This window comes from Aquila chrysaetos, chromosome 3 (genome assembly GCF_900496995.4).
Source record: "Aquila chrysaetos chrysaetos chromosome 3, bAquChr1.4, whole genome shotgun sequence".
Taxonomy (NCBI): domain Eukaryota; kingdom Metazoa; phylum Chordata; class Aves; order Accipitriformes; family Accipitridae; genus Aquila; species Aquila chrysaetos.
In genome coordinates this window covers 43381763-43400370 of record NC_044006.1, presented here as the reverse complement: position 1 = coordinate 43400370, position 18608 = coordinate 43381763, and the positions used below count along the sequence as shown (strand labels likewise).

The following is an 18608-nucleotide window of genomic DNA, read 5'->3' as shown; positions in this document are numbered from 1 at the left end:
TTAATAGTGGTTCTGGCAACTCGGTTCTTTATTCAGTAGTAAGTGAATGCTATGGAATTTTTTTTTTCTGTTCCCACTTGCCTTTCCCTTTTCCTGAGCTGTGAAACAAATGTCTCGCTGGTGTCTCTGATCCTCAGTTCTAAAATACGGTAAAAACTGGAGCGAACTGTGCACGTCTTGGGTTGTACAGGCCGTTTGATATTTTTTTTTTTTCCCCTTTTTAATCTGCTTTCAAAACTGTGAAGCACCTTTTTCTAACTTTATTTTCAAGGGGTTAATAATTCCTTTTAAGCTACTGAAAAACTTGTAAGGACGAAGAAGGAAAGGGCTTGCGAGAAGTAGCTTGTCCGGGACCACGGCCGCGCCGGCCGCCGTCTCCCGGCGGGCGGCTGTCCCGGCGGCCGGGCTGTACGCTGCTCCTTGAGGGCTCGACCTTCGCGGAGAGGGGCCGCGTCGCGATGCGCACCGATGGCGCTCGCCGCCCGGCAGCCTCGCCTGCCGTCGGACACGCTTCTTCTGCGGCCCGCGGCAGCCGGGCCCCCGCCCACCAACCTCCTCCCCGCAGCACCCGGCGCCGCCGTTACCGGCGCGGCGCGCGCGGCGGCGGTTGCTCGGGGGGGGGGGGGGGGGGCGGGACGGAGGGCGGCGGCCATGGGCTCTGGCCGGGGCTCTGCCTCTTCCCCGCCGCGCCGGCTCCGCCCCGCTGCGCGGCGCCCGCCTCTGACGTCAGGGCGGCGGCGGCGGCGGCGGGGCCCGGGATCGCCATGGCCATCTGTCAGTTCTTCCTCCAGGGCCGCTGCCGCTTCGGCGAGAGGTGCTGGAACGAGCATCCCCGCAGCGGCGGCGGGCGATACGGGCCCTCCGCGGCCCACTACCAAGGTACCACGGAGCGCGGCGGCCCGAGGGCGGGGGCGCGGGGCCGCCCGGCCGCCTGTGCAGCCTCTAGCCGCGGGGGGCGGTTGGCGGCGCGGGGGGCTGGAACGCGAGTGTCCGTTCCCCCCCCCCCGGCAAGGCGGAGGCGTCGCCGTCCTCGGGACGGTCGGCGGTAGCGTCGGAGTTGGGGGAAGGTGGTGCGCGGTGTGTGCCGCGGGAGCAGGGAGAGCGGGCAGATAGCGCCGGAACGCTTGGCGTGGGAGAGCGGCCAGCGGGTTCTACGGGCGCGGGCGCCGCACCTCGGGAAGGTTGTCTGCGTTCTGACCGGATGGGAGGGCGCGGTGGGGAACGCCCTCGGGCCGGCAGGTGCGGCCGGGCCGGGCGGGGCTGCGGTCGCTCGCCTCTGTCCCGGCTGGAGGAGCTTCGGCCTTGGCCCGTACCGCGCACTGACGTGTCCGAGGTCTTAAAACGTAACCGGGGAGGTCTTTACTGTGCGACAGAGCCGCTGCTGTAGCTATGTAGGCAGGAGCCCCTAACAGAAACGTACTGTGGGTTAAATGCCCCCCCCCTTTTTTTTTTCCCTGCTGGGGTAGTTACTTTAAGAAACAAGGTAAGTAAAACTGAAACAGCCCCTTTCCTGCATTGCTAACCGGTTGTTGTCGGCGTGGTGATGCAAGGAGGAGTTCCCGCTTACTTCTGATTCCAGAACTACCCTGGGCAAGCCACTAGGTTAAGCTCAGGTTAAAACCACTAGGTTAAACAATCAGGTTAACTCCTTAGGAAAAAAACCTACATTTTCTTTGCAGGCTTCTTATTGCCACCACAAGGATAGTTATAGTTTTTGTTGATGTCTTGTTTAATATCTTAATGATTTAAGGCTTTTGTTATTGTTTTGTTTGTTTTTTTTCATTGGAAGGTACTAGCAGAGGAGGAGGAGGAGGATGGGGTACTGCTAACCAGAAATACACTAATGTTATCCAGCCATCTACCTTTAAGTCTAATACGTGGGGTGGCAGCAGAGATCACGGAAGAGGATTTTTTGGCTCCTCTGATTTTGGATCATCAGGCGGCAGCAGCAGAAGTGCAGACTTTTCGCAGAACAGATTCTCTGCATTAATGAACAGTCAAAATATTGCTGATGGCTATAAAGATGAAGAGGAGAGACTTCTGTAAGTTACAGTCCTGTCTCACTGAAAGCATTTAGAATGAGCAGTCTAAAAGCTCACTGACTTACTAGAGATGATGCAGGGGACACGATCATGAGGAGGAAGCTGGGACGTGTAGTGAGAACCATAGAAAACACTACTTCATTTAGTTTGCGTGAGTTACACTAGCATGGGAAGAAAGCGATCCTTGTTTTGAACCTGGGTTGGACAGCTAGACAACCGTGCTGTTAGTAAGATGGTATGGTACTTAAGTTGTGGGCAGGGGGATAAGGAAGGAAACAAAGATTTCAGTACTTGAAAATAAGGGGTCAGAGCCCCTTGGACAGCATTTCAACCATTTAAAAAAAAAACAACCTCTTCGAGAAAATGAACTATTTGACTTAGTTTTCCTGACACTTAGGATAACAAATTGTTCTGCCAATAGCAAAACTACTGAAACCTGGTTTCACATGCGTGTATGTTAGAGTCAGCTGAGAGTGACCAGCAGGTTCAAGGCGATTACAGAGCAGGTGACGAGAAGCAACAGGCAGTGTGGTTTCCTGAAGAAGCAAGGTTTTGGAACCACTTTCCATTATTTTTTTTTAAGATTGCATTAAGAAAAGGCTTAACAGATTATTTATTCAGCTTCTCAAACAAGAGTTTATATTGTGTTACAAACATCTGAAATACCGAGAATCTTTGTTTGTTCCTATGTAGTGATCTGTTTGTCCGCTTTAGTTTTTACCCTTTCAATGTTTGTTTACATTTGGATTTACTTTTGTTGATGGAGCTATTTCTGTGCTTTCGCAATGTCTGGATTTTTATGCTTTTGATTCTTTTCCAAAAACTTATATGGAACACTCATCGCTTTCTTTTTTTTTTTCCTCTTTCTCCCCCCCCAACCCCCAATTTTGTTATTTAATATGTGCATGTTATTTATATTGTAAAATTGTCTAGTATTGAGACGGTTTTAAATTTTATTGTGATCTACAGCTTCAGGGAAAATCCTATAACAGCATCTGCCATACAAGGATTAGAAAATACTTTGTGTGTTTTGGGATTATTTTTTTTTAAGATCTGGTTTGATTTATTTGCAGTTAGATGATAAAGTGAAACGCTTTGAAGGGACATTTAGGTATCTTGCCAAATAAGTACTTCCCTTGTTCATTCTGACAAGTGTCACAGTTGGTTAATTTTAATGGTAGCAGGTATTCGAATCTGACTTCGGATTCAAACTAGGCAGTTGCTTCTGGTGGTTTTGTTTTGACCGTATAAGTTCACCTTCATCTGTGGTTTTATTTTGTTTTGTTTTCTAGTGAATGTGTAGTGAAAGACATGGAAATTTGGGAATCTTCAGGACAATGGATATTTTCATCTTATTCACCAATGAAAGAAAAGCCAAATGTCTCAGGTAGGTAGTGTTTTTAGTGTTGTCGCGTATTGCTGCTATTTAGGATGTTTCTTACACTTTCCACACTGTTGTACCTCTGTGGAACCACTTGCAAGGTGATGATTTGCCTTGTGATGCAACAGAAAGGAATATTGGATTATGGCAAATTCATTTTGGACATTCACATCTTTGAAGCTCTGTAATGAATCCTTTTTGTGTCTCCAACTGTGACTGACTTATTCCAGATAATGTACCAAGGCCCATTTCTTCATAACTATAGAGGGCAATTGGAAGTACTAATATATTTCTTGGAGGTTTTTGATTATTCCTCTCCTTACAGGCTTTCTAGATTTCTCACCAGAAGAGTTGCATCTGGAGTATTATAACTGCAGAGCAAACAATAACATCCAGAACTATGTAAGTATTTAAAAAATGTTGACTTATGTGGACACATTTCGGGGTAGGACTTGGTACTCTTCTTCAGGTGGCAACTCTTGACTTATTTAATTACCAAACTCTAGGAGATTATCAGAATGCCAAAATATTTTTAAATTACTGTGCACCGAATAGGATGCAAAAATAACTGCTAGTCTGTATGCTCTACCATAGCTTCCTATTTCTGTCTGAGATCACAGGCTCAAACTGTCAGATCTGAGCTTCTAAAACTGGTGGCCTAGTGTCTTGACACATCAGGTCCTGCAAAAATTGGTGGCAATAGACTTTTAGCTAGTCTTAGTTAAATGTATGGTGTTTTCTCAAGCTAGACACTCCTTGACTTAGTCTTGTCCCTGTTCTTGTGTGTTATTTGTAGAAGTTATTTGAATCCTGTCTCAAAAGTTTAATACTTCGCATGCTGTTAGTCAATTTGATTGTTATAGCTGGTTATATAGTGCTTTTACATACCTTTGTGCAGGGAATTAATGCTGAAAATAGCAGATACTTCTCAAGGACTATATACATCTTGAGAAAAAAAATAATACATATGTTTTTATATAAATATATCTCAATTAATATGTATTGTTCCTCCCTCATAGTCCTATCAATATCAAGGAAGCTAGCAGAGTTTAATGTTGTGCCAGGAAAGGAATTAGACTGTTGGACAGATGCAAGTACAAACTAATTCAAGCTACATTGCACTCTTTCCTCTTCTCCTTGGTTCTGTATTATAGAAGGAACTGCAGTTGTCACCACTCTTGCTTCATGTGTTTAGAATTATGAGAATTGCATTTTCAGAGACAGGAGATACTTTTTTTTAAACTTCAATTAAAAAACCTGAAATGATTAAACAATACACTATGCCTGGCTATTAAAAAAAAAAACCAAAACATTTGTGGTCTCACTGAAGCACTGAGTGCAAGTTCATGAAAGTCTCAGTGTACAGATGATAACTGTGTGATACAGTTCTCTCACAAAATGTTTAAGTACGTGTCTTTTCCAAAGCATGTTTCTATTCTTAAACTGCGTCAAAATCTGAATTTTTCCAGTCTGTTGTATAAGAGCTGATATCAAGCAACATGATCTTCCATCATGTGACTAGACACAAAAGAATTATTGATGTTGGTGATGTAAGACTCTTTTGAAAAATTAAGGAATCTATTTACAAAAAGATCACTTGTTCCACTCTTACAGGCATTTGGGACATTATATGTTTTACTTGTTTGGTTGTTACGGAAAATTCAATTAGGCCAGGCTTCAAATAAGGCGTGTTGATAAACTTAAATATAGGAAATTCAGGTTTGAAATTCCTGAAAAGTTATTTAAAGACTTTCCAGTCTCTTGTTTAATACTTTAATCACAGTTATCAAGGACACAGGTACTATTTATTGCTAGCATATGTTCTGTGCAGTAATCTGTTGGATCACGTTTAAGGGGGCTGATTTAAATGACGGAAGTTAATTTCTGCAAAGCTAAATATTTTGGGATGATACTATTAAAGTGTTCTGAATTATAGTGTTTTGAAAGTGGGCATTTTTTTTTCTGAAAATCTGGGAGAAGCTAAGGCAAATCGTAGGACTTCAGCTTAATGAGTGAGCACATAAATGGACAGACCAGAAGTAAAACAAGGATTGAAGAGTTTGTTCTCATATACTTAAAACTTACAGTTTAAGGGCAACAGCAAGAGAATTTAAAGGAATTCTGTGTTAATGACAAAAATTTCAGTTCTTCACCTTGAAGTTTCAGGAAAGCAAAAATCTTGTCATGTTGGCTTAATGAAGTTCTTTCCTAATTCTAGAAATCTTCTTTCAGTTTAGTTGTCAGATCACTCTATTTTCATTTTTTTTTAAGTCTTCACCAATAATAAAAACATGTGTTTCTTTTCCCCCCTTTTAGATAAATTCTGTCCAACAGTTAGCAAAACAATGGAAAAATCGGCTGCTTCAGTTGAAAGCTTTAAATGCATCGACAAAAGCAGCTTTGGTAAGTGTTAACGAAAGGTAAAATGTTTCTGTTCCTGATGTATTTTTTTTATTAATCTTGGGCAAATTTTTCTTAGATGCATATGTTTTTTTAGACACATCCTGCCAAACTGTTCTGCAAATGCCAACATTAATTTCTGACAAAGATTTCTAAGACATGGTAGTTGTAATATGCCACCTTGTTTTTAATGAAGAGAGCTTGCAAATGTTCCACAGAAACTTCAGCTGTTATCAAAGTATTTATCTACACTTCTACTACCTTTCTATAAATAGGTGATAGGTATTGCTTTGAAGATCGCAGGATACTGTATTTTACAACCAAAAATACATTATTCTTTTAGGGCATCCTTGTTTGCACCTAAATAGCTGAGGCATGAAAGTGTTTGATTCCTAGATTCATTGGCAATTTTATGGTAGATCTATGAACTGTTCTGAAAATCTCAGCTACGATGTGTTATATTCTGGCACCGCAGCCTTGAAAAGCATCTGTTTGGCTGACTGGCAGCATGAAGAACTTGGCAGTTAGAATGCTCCTGGGAACATTAGAGAAAGTGGAAAGGGTGTACGGAAGAATGACATGAGAGAATAACGATTGCAGTTTGAAAACTGCCCCGTTTCTCCATCCATGTGTTTTTTATAGGTGATAGAAATGTGACTGAATATTCTAGCACTGCCTGAGTCAGGTGAACGTGAAAGTCTGTGAACACAGTTTTGGGTCTTTACATCCACCTTTCTCTGGAATCATGAAATCAGTGAATTGCAGGCGGGTATTATAAAACCCTTCAGTTAACTAAGGAAAGTAGTGACTCAAGATGGTTCCATGTTAGCAAGGCAGCAGCTGGATCCCAGCTTTGGAATACTATCATTGCAAGCCATGTGAAAATAACCATAGCTTAAAGCTGGGATCCAGTCAAGTACATGTATAGTAAGTGGCAAATGTCCACCCCACCTTTTCTTCCATGTGCTGATGTTGACTCTTCCAAGGTATAATCAGCAGACAAGACCAGAATTGTCCTCCAGGCCATCTTAGGATAAATAGAGCATTTTGGTAATGAGAGATTAATTGAGAATGAGAAATTGATATATAGCTGGGAGAGAAACTGTTTGGATAAAATTTGAAGATATAAAGGGTAGTTGTTCCTGGGAAGGTGACAAACACTTGTGAATCTAGATGTGCCAGAAAAGAATGCTTGAGTTAAAGCCAATATTAAATAACCAGGGAGACAGAGTAAGTTGATTTAAGTGGAGTCTGCATGAAGAGCATTAAAGTTTTGGTAATATGATTGCTGAAGGTGAAGAAGTGGGATTTGGGCTTTAGCACAGAAGACTAGATGTGCCAAGGTGAGGGAACAGACTAAGGCAAAGCAATGACATAGATAGGGTCATAAAGCACTAACTGAAATAGGTAAGAGATGCGAACAAGAGCTGGAAGAGGTGTTCAGGTCATTGACTGCCAGACAAAAATCTGTAAATTGTAATATATTTGTGTTTCTGGAGTGTTTTACAGAGAATAGTGTATAGCCTTAAAGCATTTTGTTCATAGCTGCAGGAGCATGCAATCGTGATGAAAGTGATCAGTGTCTAACTTAGTCTAAATTGCATTAAATTGGACTGGGCAGCTATATTTTTGCTTCAAGTATTTGTTGAAAGACATTTCCCTGTTTTGGAATCTAGTTTTCATTTATGTATTTGGAATTTTTTAAGCTATCTGAATTAAAGAACATGGTCACTCAACCATTGCCTTCCTTTGGATTTGGAGGACAGCAGACATCGAGCTTTGGGTTGTCAAGTAAGTTCCTGCATTAAGAGCCAACAGTTAAACATTTTCTTGAGTTTTTCTCCTTCTGCATTATTGAAATACAGCAGTGGTTTAGTATCACAAGTGTGCACATTCTAACATTTTTTAATAAATTTTGTAATTGCAGGCTTCCCTGTGAACAGCAGCAGTAACAGTGCTAGCAGTTTCTCCTTTAAAACAAGTTCCACTCTCATCAGTGCATCATCTGGAAACACCCCTGCTTTTGGGAGCTCTTCTGCTGGTTGTAATCCTCCTGCATTTGGTGTGACGTCCTCTCCTAGCGTATCCCACTCTGTTGGTTTTGGCAGCCCGGCAGCTCCATCTGCAGCCTCCTTCTCATTTAAAACTTCTGAAACAACTAGTGGTTTTGGAACTTCTGGGTTTTCGGGGTTTGGCAATTCTTCTGCTGTGAACTCTTCAAGCACCACTCCGCTTGCAGCCTTTGGAGCTTTTAATGCAGCAGTAGCAGCTTCTCCCTCACATTCAAGCAGTACTTTATTTGGACAGACTGCCAGTGCCTCTGGACATAACATAACATCAGCGTCTTCTGCAGTCACAAACAATACTACAGCAGAAAAGTTATTTACACCAAAGAGTGAATTATCAGCTGAAGAGTTGAAACAATTTGAAGCAAAAAAGTTTACGATGGGAAAGATTCCTCTTAAGCCACCACCATTAGAACTTTTAAATGTATAGGACTTTTAAGTTTATTCTGAAATAATATGTTTTTGTAACTTCTCTGATACCTCAAGTACCCGATTTTGTGGTTGAGTATGAAATAAAATGCTTCCGTTTGAGTTAATTTTTGTTTCACCTCTAAGTCTTCTGCAATAGTGAATTCACAGGTATAAACCTATGAACATTACATTTTATAATTTCTTGGTTGTTTTGGAATGGACCTTTTAAATCTAAGAAATGAACTAAGGAAAATAAAGTTCCCTTTTATATTCTGTACTGTGAAATTATGGGCAAAAACTATATTAAAAAGGCTTTGTCAAAAGTAAGAATGCTTTGGTGAGGTATTCACAACCTACTGTGAGTAGAATGCTAGAAAGAAACGGATGCAGTGCAAGACTGCCTGTTGTTGGACCACCTTGTCTTTTGCCTCTTATTTAAAGGGTTTGTGCAGCCTTTGACAATTGTGTTTGGAGGTAGAGGGCTCCTGGGTGGTCTGTACCTAGCTGCTTGCTTCTGTCACCTCTCCCAGTTGATGCAATTCAGCTTTTGTTAGTTGTTCTGCTTGAGGTCATAATCCATGCATTAATGTAATACATTTGGGGAGCACAGCCTTGAAAGCATTCATCATGAATGAGCTTGTGGTTTGCTATTTTGAGCCCTCTTAGATAAAACTTTGCAAGCAATTGCAAAACTACTTACTACATTTATGCAAATTGATAGAATTTTGTTGTCTGGTTCTCAACACGATGAGTGCATATATTAGCGGTACCTTTTCTGAATTAATGATATTAAGGTGTACATTTTGCCAAGATGCGATAAAGCAGGGGTCAGGAATCTTCTAGAAAAGGTACAAGAGTCAAGTGAAGAGAACATTTGTTTTTGACCAGGCCCTCCCATTAATGGTTTTTAAAAAATTACAAAACCCCATATTTAAGAGGAAAGCAAAAGTTTACTCCAGGATATACATAAATAAACGGATTGTTTCTTTAACACTTGAAGATAACATTTCAGTTCTTGCTGTGGAAACCCATGGTCCTATTTAAAACTTCACTATAGCTGTGTTTCATACCAAACGTCCATAGCACACTGTCTTGCTAAAACTGTGAAGGAATTTAACATTTAGGATGATAGGCCATGGGTAGGCACTCTGCAGGCTTAATAGAAACCCAGGTTCCTCAGTCTGTGTGCTCAGTGTAAATGTACCAGAAACTTGCATATGTTATGCTATAGTACTGTGTTGCTTATATGGATTTTTCTGGTGATAGTTTTGTAGATGAAATAAGGCATTTGTGGTTTTTTTGTTGTTAATGACCCAGTGCTGGCTTCCTGTAACTCACAAACAAAATACTGATACATGGGCGCAGATTTCCATTTAATTCTTATGAAGTGTGTTTTTATGAAGGTCTCCAGAGCAGTACTAAGACTTGCACAAATTAAGACATTTACATCTGTCAGGGCTCACTTAGCTCTGGATCGTTTATGCCAGTTACTCAGATTTTGACACAGGAACGGAGGAACATACCAAAATCTGTTATGCCACTGTAGTTGCAGAAATCCCCCATCTCTTGTAAAAAGTTAGTATTTAACAACAAGCAAAAACATATCTCATTTGTCAGATGAATTCTGTAACTGTCTGAACTCATTCTATTACATGCTATACCATTTCCTGTATTTCATTTGTGAAGCCTTAGTCATTCTCAAGCCCAATTCTATGAGAAAGCTACAAGTTTTTTTTAAAGTTCCTATAATTTATATTATTATTTGTATTAAAGCAACATTCTAGCATGGCAAGAGTATATTTTGTGGTAAAGGTACAGAATTAAGTCCTGCTGATAACCTTAAGGATCCCATGGCATGTTTTAGAGGACTGTGGATGGTTCTGTCTTACATTTAAAGTAGTAATAGTTTTGAAGTCACCTGTGTTTTTTTCCTAGTGCTCATCCTCTTAAATGACTACTTTAACAAACAAAAAAAGAGAAGAACATTCTAAGTCACAGTTAAGGATAGGCTACTTCTGACAAATGCCAAAGCTATCTTTACCAAGTTGAAGTGTCTTTATACACAAGGCCACAGCAAGATTTTTGAGCTTCTGTACCTCAGTGCTGCTGCTGTGGTACATAAGAGCTTACAGCAGCTTGCTTTTGAACTTAAGTGATGAGCTAAAACCTTTAGCCTTTCTTAGAGTATCTCAGCAGGCTGTTGCTGCTAAGCTGCACTAAGAGCTTTCAAGGCTCAAAAGTACGCAAGCGCTTTAAGTGGAAGTGCTTTTGCTGAAAAAAAAAAAAAAAAGAAAAAGTTAAAGCCATGAAAAATCTGAACAATCTACTGTATATACCCAAAAGAATATTGCCTAGATGTTCTTAAACATCATTCTAACCTACAGGGACTTAAGGGGACAAGGGAATTTTGAAGTCTTAGGTCACCTTGCCATTAAGAAATGGAAATGTTAAGGGAAGTATTCCTAATTTAGATGACAATAAATTTAAAAAAAAAAAAGTTTGATCAAAGTTTTTTTAATAAACGCACTTTTTCAGATCATCTCCTCACCCTCAAATTAAAATAAAAAAATCGCTATTACAGAGATGCTAAGACTTGGTGTTTCATCCCAAATGGGCTTCTGAACATCTAAAAAGATGGCAGAGAGCAGTATGATATGATTTAACTAGCAAAAGGCAAGCTGTGTATTTGGCTGCAGAAGTAGAGATAAGGAGAGGATAGAATAGAAAGAAATAGTATTGTGCTAGTGGGCTTACTAAACTGCAGAAAATAAGCAACAATTTGTCAGTAGATCAAAGCAATCTTTCCCAACATTTGCACTGTGTTTCATTTTTTTTGCTGTTCATCCTGTTCTGCTTTTGGTACACTTAATATCAAAGTTGGTTGCAAGTACAAAGGTGGCTAAATACTATCTTCCTTTTAGGTACAACCCTTTCATTTTTCTTAACTTTTCCTTTTTGCAACTGCTTTTTTGTTTGGTATATGGCTGTTCTCCAGAAAGTCATAGTACTGTGGTCTGGCATATAAAAATACATACAGGGTAGCAGCAAACTCACAGATCTCACTGTACGTTGTTTTAGAGCAGGAAACATGAGGTGAACATCCAAGCAAAGAGGCATAATGTGTCCCGATTAGTAAAAGAACTTGGTCTGTGAAATAGGCTAGAACATTCAAGCTCCACGTGATATTTTCAAGTGCTTCCCTTACTTTGAAATAACAGGATTTGAGTCACTGAAATTCCTGTGGTGTGGTACAAGCAACTAATTTGAAGAATGATTTGAAGTTTTGGTTTCCAAGAGGTCATGGATTAATCCTCAAACAGCAGCACTTGAGACTGGCTGTATACAGGAGAGAAACCCTCCAGTGCCCCAGCAGAGGAAGCAATCCAGCACCTAACAAAGGGAATTTTCTCTGCCCTTTTCCCTCCAGGTGATACTAGCAGCACTGGGAGATCTCAAAATGTGAGCTAGTAGCACAGGGGCAGGGAGTGAGCCTCAGAAAACATTAAAATTTTGTCTTAAAAGTTAAGCGTCATAGTAGTTTCTGCTCTGTAGTTTCACTGTATGCAGCAGAAAGTGGCAAGGTAGCCTTACATTGAATGAAGGAAGATGGACTGCAAATAATCAACTGACTAGATTTAAGCCTCAGAGAATAAAGCTAAGGCCATCAACAACAATAAATTAACAACAGCCAGAAGGATAAGGAAAGAAGAGCTTTCACAAACATGTCTAGGGGAAAAGGAATAAGAAAGGCCTATTAATACAGGAGCACCGAAGTGAGATTGATAACTGAAATGGTGGAAATCTATTTTAAAAAATACTTGAAAAGAGGGAGAGTTGAAAACCAATGAGGATGTAATGCAGTAACTGATAAAAGGCAAGTAAGAAAATATTTGTGAAATACGAGCTTACTGCAGCACAGTGGGAGTCCAGATAATTCGCTGTACTGGTCAGTAAGGGAATCAGCTAATGGACTTGCTGTAGTTCTGGTAATTATCCAGGTAAGTGATAGAGCTCTAGGGATGTGCTAGCAGGCTGGGGAAATAATATATCTTAGCAAGCAAAGGTACTTATTTTGTTGATGGTTACAAATAATTTGAAGAGGTTTTAAAGACACCAGATCTGGCTTTTAGTAAGGTATTTGATACAGGCATTTAAGAAGTGTCAGATGTTTATGTAACAGTGATTAGGGTTAGCGATTAGTCAGAAACATCGACAAGCAAGTGAATGCTTTTTGTTCATAGTCCACCTCCCATGTCCTAATGTAGAGGATAGAGAGAAACTGTAATTTGATATTTACCTGGACAATAGTGGAGGAAGAAAGCCATAGGTTGTATTTAGACAATTTAAGTAGATAGCTAATTGTATTTGACCTAATATAAGCCAGCAGCTGAAGGAAAAATCTAGACTACTAGTATTCAGAGAGGCAGAGAAAACTGTAGAGTTAAAAGGTACTGATAGTGAGAGATGGAGTCACAGTGGTTTAGATCAGTAAAATGCAGTTTGAGCTGTAGGAATCTCCTACAGCTGCGGTAATGCTGTGCTTGGTTCTGAGCACGCAGCTGCGAGAGAGCTACGTGACAAGTAGAAGGAGATTTAGAGAGCAAGAAAAGCCATTGGAAATGAGAATTTAGGAGGAAACTTAAGAGCTGAATAATTACTGCTTGGTGAAAGCAGAGTCTGTGGCATGGAATGACTGACTTATTGAAAGTGTACCCTCTCAGAAAGGAGGAAAAGGGATTTTTTAAGGGATCTTGAGTAGTAACCAGAATATTGCGGTACTTCCCGTCTAAGACATCTCTGAGGAAGTTTCCCACCTGGGAAAGTCCTTTTCTTCCTCTGTTAAGATCTGGTCAAACCAAAATGAAAACACTAGAAACAAATCCCTACCTGTCAGGACTAACGGTACGTGTCCTCAGAGATGCAGCAGTCAACATAAGTAGATGTGTTCTCTTGCCTTTGAACCAAAATACACCAGCACTTGTGAAGAGAGCGACAACAGTGCAACGCTGAGGATTTGGGCAGGCAGCAGTATGTGCCTGCCACCTCTCCTGGGAATGATTTAGGGGCTGGCCATAAAGAGGGAACCTCTCTCCACTGAGTTTAGAGAGGCAGATGAGCTCCCTAACACTGGGAGTGAATATGCCTCTCGGTCTTGAAACTCTCACTTGCAATTGCCTGGTTTTCCTGTTAAGAATAACCAAGTAAAAAAACAGAGAGTAGTTCTCAGCAACTCAACCTCAGGCAATATTCTTATTTAATCTGCAGTGCTGTTGCAAGTTTTCAGTTTGGTCTGCAGAATAATGCTAGGCACATTCTTACAACGCTCTATCATGCAACGGGTTCCTTGGTGGGACTTACCCTCCTGCAAAACAACAAAACCAGATCTTAAAATGGAGGGAAGAAGAGCAAGAAGAACAACAAGATTTAGATGTCTGCAGGCTGGTCGACATTTTTGTTTAGGTATGTATGTGGATTGCTTTGTCTTCCCTCCGCAGGCAGTAGGGTTTGTTATTACCACGTCACATGAGAAACATAAGAAACAAGTTTTACATCTCACCGCTTCCAGCAGGCAGATCTGTTATGTTGCTAATTGCATAGTAGTCATCAGAAAAGTGATCTGGTGGTTTTAAAGTACCTGCAGCAATTGTATCCTGTTCTACCTGAATTTCTGTTTCGTTATGGCGGTGCGCTCTTAGCGAACTAAATGCTTTCTAGTCAGCATTGAGTCATGCTTCTGTAAGTCTTCCGTGGAGCCTTATCTTTGCAAATTACACTAAATGTGCCCACTGCATATGTCCTACAAAGTAATAAGATTAGTTCTAATTATACCAAATAAACCTACCCTCCTGTATGAATCAAACAAGCAACATTTGCATGTGTGCATGTAAAACCACGTCACATCACTTTTAAAGGGAGACTAATGAGGTACAGTTTTGATCTCCGATAGCTTAGCTTTTCTGTCTAACCAGTGCTGTTGTGTTTTTCTCAGCCTGACAAGCATCTGTACAGCTCTGCCTTGTGATGCACTTCAGTATTAAAGCACTCCTTATAGTCACATGAGATTTTGTTGTTGTAGTTTACTTCTGCAAGTATGGGCTTCTCTTGAAGTGTATCTGTAATGATGAAATAGAACTAAAATCATATAAAACTGAAATAGCAGTTTATAAAAAATGCAACTCATGGTTAAAAAAAAGCCTGGTATCACTTACTGTTTCTGTATGATAAATGGACAGTAGGTGAGGTAGAGAAGAACCCTCTGTATTTGGTATACATTAATTCTTTGGGGCAGAAGAGAGCCTTCAGCATTCTCCCACGGCCTGTGTGCTTGCTCAGCAGCTCCCACGGGGCTGGGGACCAACAGGCCCTTGCAAAGCAAAGCGCTGCTTGAACTTCCCTGTAGGAACTTGGCATAGCATAAAAAAGAGACCCAGCCTGCAGGCAGATCTGCCTGCCTTGAGATAAGGCTGTCTCAAATTTCACTGTAGATCCTCCTGCCTGGAGTCTGGTTCAGACATCTCCATCTAGCCCACCTGACTTCCCAGAGACTGATGCCTTTACCCCTGCCCTGCGTGCCTCACACTCCCCCCAAGCCCCTGGTCCCCGGCTTCTGCATACCGGGGGACACAACTCCCTTGGCCTTCCCGCGCAGGTTTTGCGGAGGGAAACGGCCACCAGAAACCCCTCCTCTCCAGAGGTCTGTGCCTCTTCCTGAAGCCTACCTGGGAATTCACACGTGCATACAACACGGATGACCCTGTGGGGACACAGTATTCATGAAGAATTTGAGACACCTCCAAGCCAGCCCGAGAACACAAGCAGAGCTGTATGTCACAAGTGGGTGCTGATACAGCTCCAGCGTGACTTGTCTTTCCAGCTGGTGCTTCTGTCCCATTAGTGCCCTTTACTCACACAAACTCCATATCATATGAGATTTCTAGCAAATTGAATCCCCCTTAACCTTTAATCATCTTCTATAGCCACTGGTCAGCTCCTCCTGCCTGTTCTTCCCAGACAGCTGTCTTTGCCTCTACTTCTCAGGACCACACCTAGAAACTCAGAGATACTAAAGCTCCCCTCCGGCCCCTAACAAGAGAGTGCTTCTGGTTCTCCAGACACTTCTCTGAAGCAGGTCAGTTTTCTTTTCTCCTAAAAAACACCGATACGGTGATGTACCTTCCTCTCCGGCTTGTCCTCTAGTCCCCCACCCCTTCAGCAGGGAGCACGCTACAGGGACGGTCTCTATCCCGAGCTGTGCGGTGGAGGCAGAGGCGGCACCAGCATTTTGTCACCCATCAGGTGTACAACCCAGGGAAGGAGGAAGCACCTCTGGGCCTCCACACAATGATGAGTGTAGTCTGCCTGCTAACAGTTGCTTAATTTGTATCTCCTAACAATCAGAGTAACTTTCTTCTGTTTTTCCTTTCTGAGCAATGCTGTACCGATGATGAGGAAAAGAAGTAAAAAAAAAAAGGGGGGGGCAAGTTTGCTGAAATCCATGATACTGCCAGGGGAAAAAGCCTGGACACCCTAACTTTTGGTTATGTGGTTGAAGCACAAGTCCAACCTTTTTTTCCCCCAGTAAAACTAGAAAGCAATGCCTATCAAAGAACATACATTATACAAGTAACACAAGCAATCTAAGTTAATCCTTGCAGCAGAAAATACATCTGGTTGGCAATAACAGGTCTGTACCGAGGTAACCAAGTTAGGCTGGACATCTGACAACATATAAGGTTGTCCTGTGCTGAAAAAACAGGGAGCTATCGCTGACCTTTTCTTCTCTATTTATCTACTTTTGGTTTGGAAAATATTGGGTAACATTAAAGAGATCAGCAGAGTGTCTCAATATGAAACACAGTACTGGAGAACAAACAAACGCACGCACACAAGATGCTTCTCCATCACAGCTGCAATAAACTGGTTCTGGCAGCAAAGAGATTTTCTCCTACTTAAGTGGTCACTGGACACATTCCATCCTTATGATGATCTACTTTGAGAAGGTTTATTCTTCCAGCAATAACATAACAGAAACAGTCACAAACAGAGGGAGTCCTATAAAGCAACTAAAGAGTACATGAGAACAATAAGTAGCCTTTTTGTTGTTGTTTTTAAAAATCTGCTAGTGTGTGTGTGGCTGTAATTTATACCTATGCATCCTAGATCATTTACTTAGGAGTCTGTATACATTGCAGTACTTGGTGTATGGGAAGAGGAAATAAATTGCTTTTTACAGCATTCCCACCTCTGATGCTGGGTCTGTGATGATTTGCGGGGTCCTGGAGGTCAGCTGGAGGACTCAGGAGCTGAGAAGCCCCAGTGCACGCTGTGTATCCTGCATGCCCTGCTCAGCTCTTGCAGACCCTCCATGTGGACCCATCTCTAGAAAAGATGCCCCAGAGCTGTGATGCTGGCTGTTAGCCATCTCAAAATTTCCCTATGGAAGCAGGACTCCCAAATGGCAATTTCAGTTTCTGACACAGTGCACAGGAGCCAAAAAACTGCTGAGGGCCAGTTCATGATGTTTTCTGCTTTGTATTCAAATTACTCAATTTTAGCAGGTTTCCTGAGAAGATAACATGGGTTTGATTATACTGTCTGATCATCTGTCTGTGATTCCTTCTGCACCAGCCACTTTTTTTTTAAGCCCATGGCTAATTTCCAGGCACTTAAGTCTCGAAGATGACTGTATTCTCATAACTGTAGTAAGAATTGGCAGCTGAATGAGGAAGGAGACCAAAATTAGTGTTGCAACTGAAAGAAAAACAGGCAAAACTCAGCTGCTATGAATACTGTTAACAACTGGCTGGCTGATCAGCACATACATAAATCTAGTATCTAGAGTAGTCTGCCAGACTTTTACCCCATTGGGTATTACAGAGGACAAAGGGCACCAATCTATAGCAAACTAAGTTTCATAAGCACATTCTGTGGGTCAAAACCAACTTGTTTCAAATATCAAAGCAAAACTCTTCCATGTTCAAACATGAAGTTAACCCAGGAACAAGGAGCAATACTGCGCTTGCAAGTTCAGATATAACAATTGAGCCTCCTAACTTCACACTGGATTGCTAACTTGCTGCCAATTTTGTACTTAACAGAAATCAGTGAAATTATCCATGATCCAAGAGCTGTGCTGATGGACCCCAAGCCTCATCATTCCTAGGATCCTGCCATTGTAGGACCTTCCAGCCTCCCAGAGCTTATGGGGAAAACAGGATCATTGCAGAAGAGCTTCTACAATGAAACAGAAACCATGAACAATCTTTCACTTAAATGAAACTGGAAATAACAATCTTATTTAATAAGACAATTTTTATCATATTTTTCACCTTCTGGCCAGTTTCTAGCAATGATTGTTCACTAACCGTTACTGTATCACTAACCCTTCATCCTATCATACGATGCACTATATTAATTTGTTTGCTCTTTCCTTTAGCATAGAGTACCATTTCTGCCAAAACACGTGAAATTTTTCAAGACGTTTCACATATCCTCAGATTATTTTGAGGAAAGTGCTGGCTATAAATATCAGCTGAGGAGATTTGCAACATATTCATTCATCTTCTAATCTTAAACCTAACAAAAGTTACTCCATAAGGCTTAAGGTACAGGAGAGTCTGAATGTGAACGAACTCAGACAACTTGAAATGTTTTTCCATCACACACAGCAGACTCAAGAAGCCCAAGCAGCCACTGGCTCCCTCTGTTCAAACTGGAGAGAGTTGACCGTGTACGACTATGTTCAGCCCCCTTTACTTTGCAGGGCAACCACTACCCCCAAAAAAGGCCCCAAAATATTCAAGGCAACCCACGTCTAGGTAAGAATATTCAGACTCACCAGTAAACTGAAGCTCAGGCAGACTCCAGAGCACAGCTCTGATGGGCTTTCTACAGGAAACACCGCTGAACCAGTAACCACATCCCCTCTAACTTGACATAGCTTCTGCCTGCTCATATACCATCATCTCCAGCTGGTGACCTCTTACACAGTTATCATATAAGGCTTAATAAAACTTTTGAAACAGTCAGGCAAGACTTCCCCTATTCAAGTGTAAAATGAGAGAAAGCAAAAAGCAGAAAACCACTAGATCAAGCCCTCGGCCCTATTGCATTGCACCTCGAATACCTGCACTGCCAGGGGGCAGAGGCTCCTTCCCGCTTGCTTCAGCTGTGGCCCGTTGCAGCCTGAGAGGGTGAAAGCAAGGAAGCAGGTGTGGAGAAGTCCCTTACAATGGTAATGAGAAAAGGATGACTGTAAAAGTTTGCTTGGGTCCCTAGCAGAGGATTGCATCTCTGTGCACCTTCTCC

At 41.7% G+C, this 18608-nt stretch overlaps 1 protein-coding gene across 1 annotated transcript; it reads left to right on the top strand.

Annotated features, from left to right (window-relative positions):
* Nucleotides 1-627: 627 nt before the first annotated feature.
* NUP42 (nucleoporin 42) lies at nucleotides 628-8425 on the top strand. Its single transcript, XM_030010085.2, has 7 exons — nucleotides 628-879; nucleotides 1790-2042; nucleotides 3335-3429; nucleotides 3749-3825; nucleotides 5740-5826; nucleotides 7530-7614; nucleotides 7751-8425. The coding sequence occupies exons 1-7, from the start codon at nucleotides 765-767 to the stop codon at nucleotides 8317-8319; spliced, it is 1281 nt and encodes a 426-aa protein (XP_029865945.2). The 5' UTR covers nucleotides 628-764; the 3' UTR covers nucleotides 8320-8425.
* Nucleotides 8426-18608: the final 10183 nt, after the last annotated feature.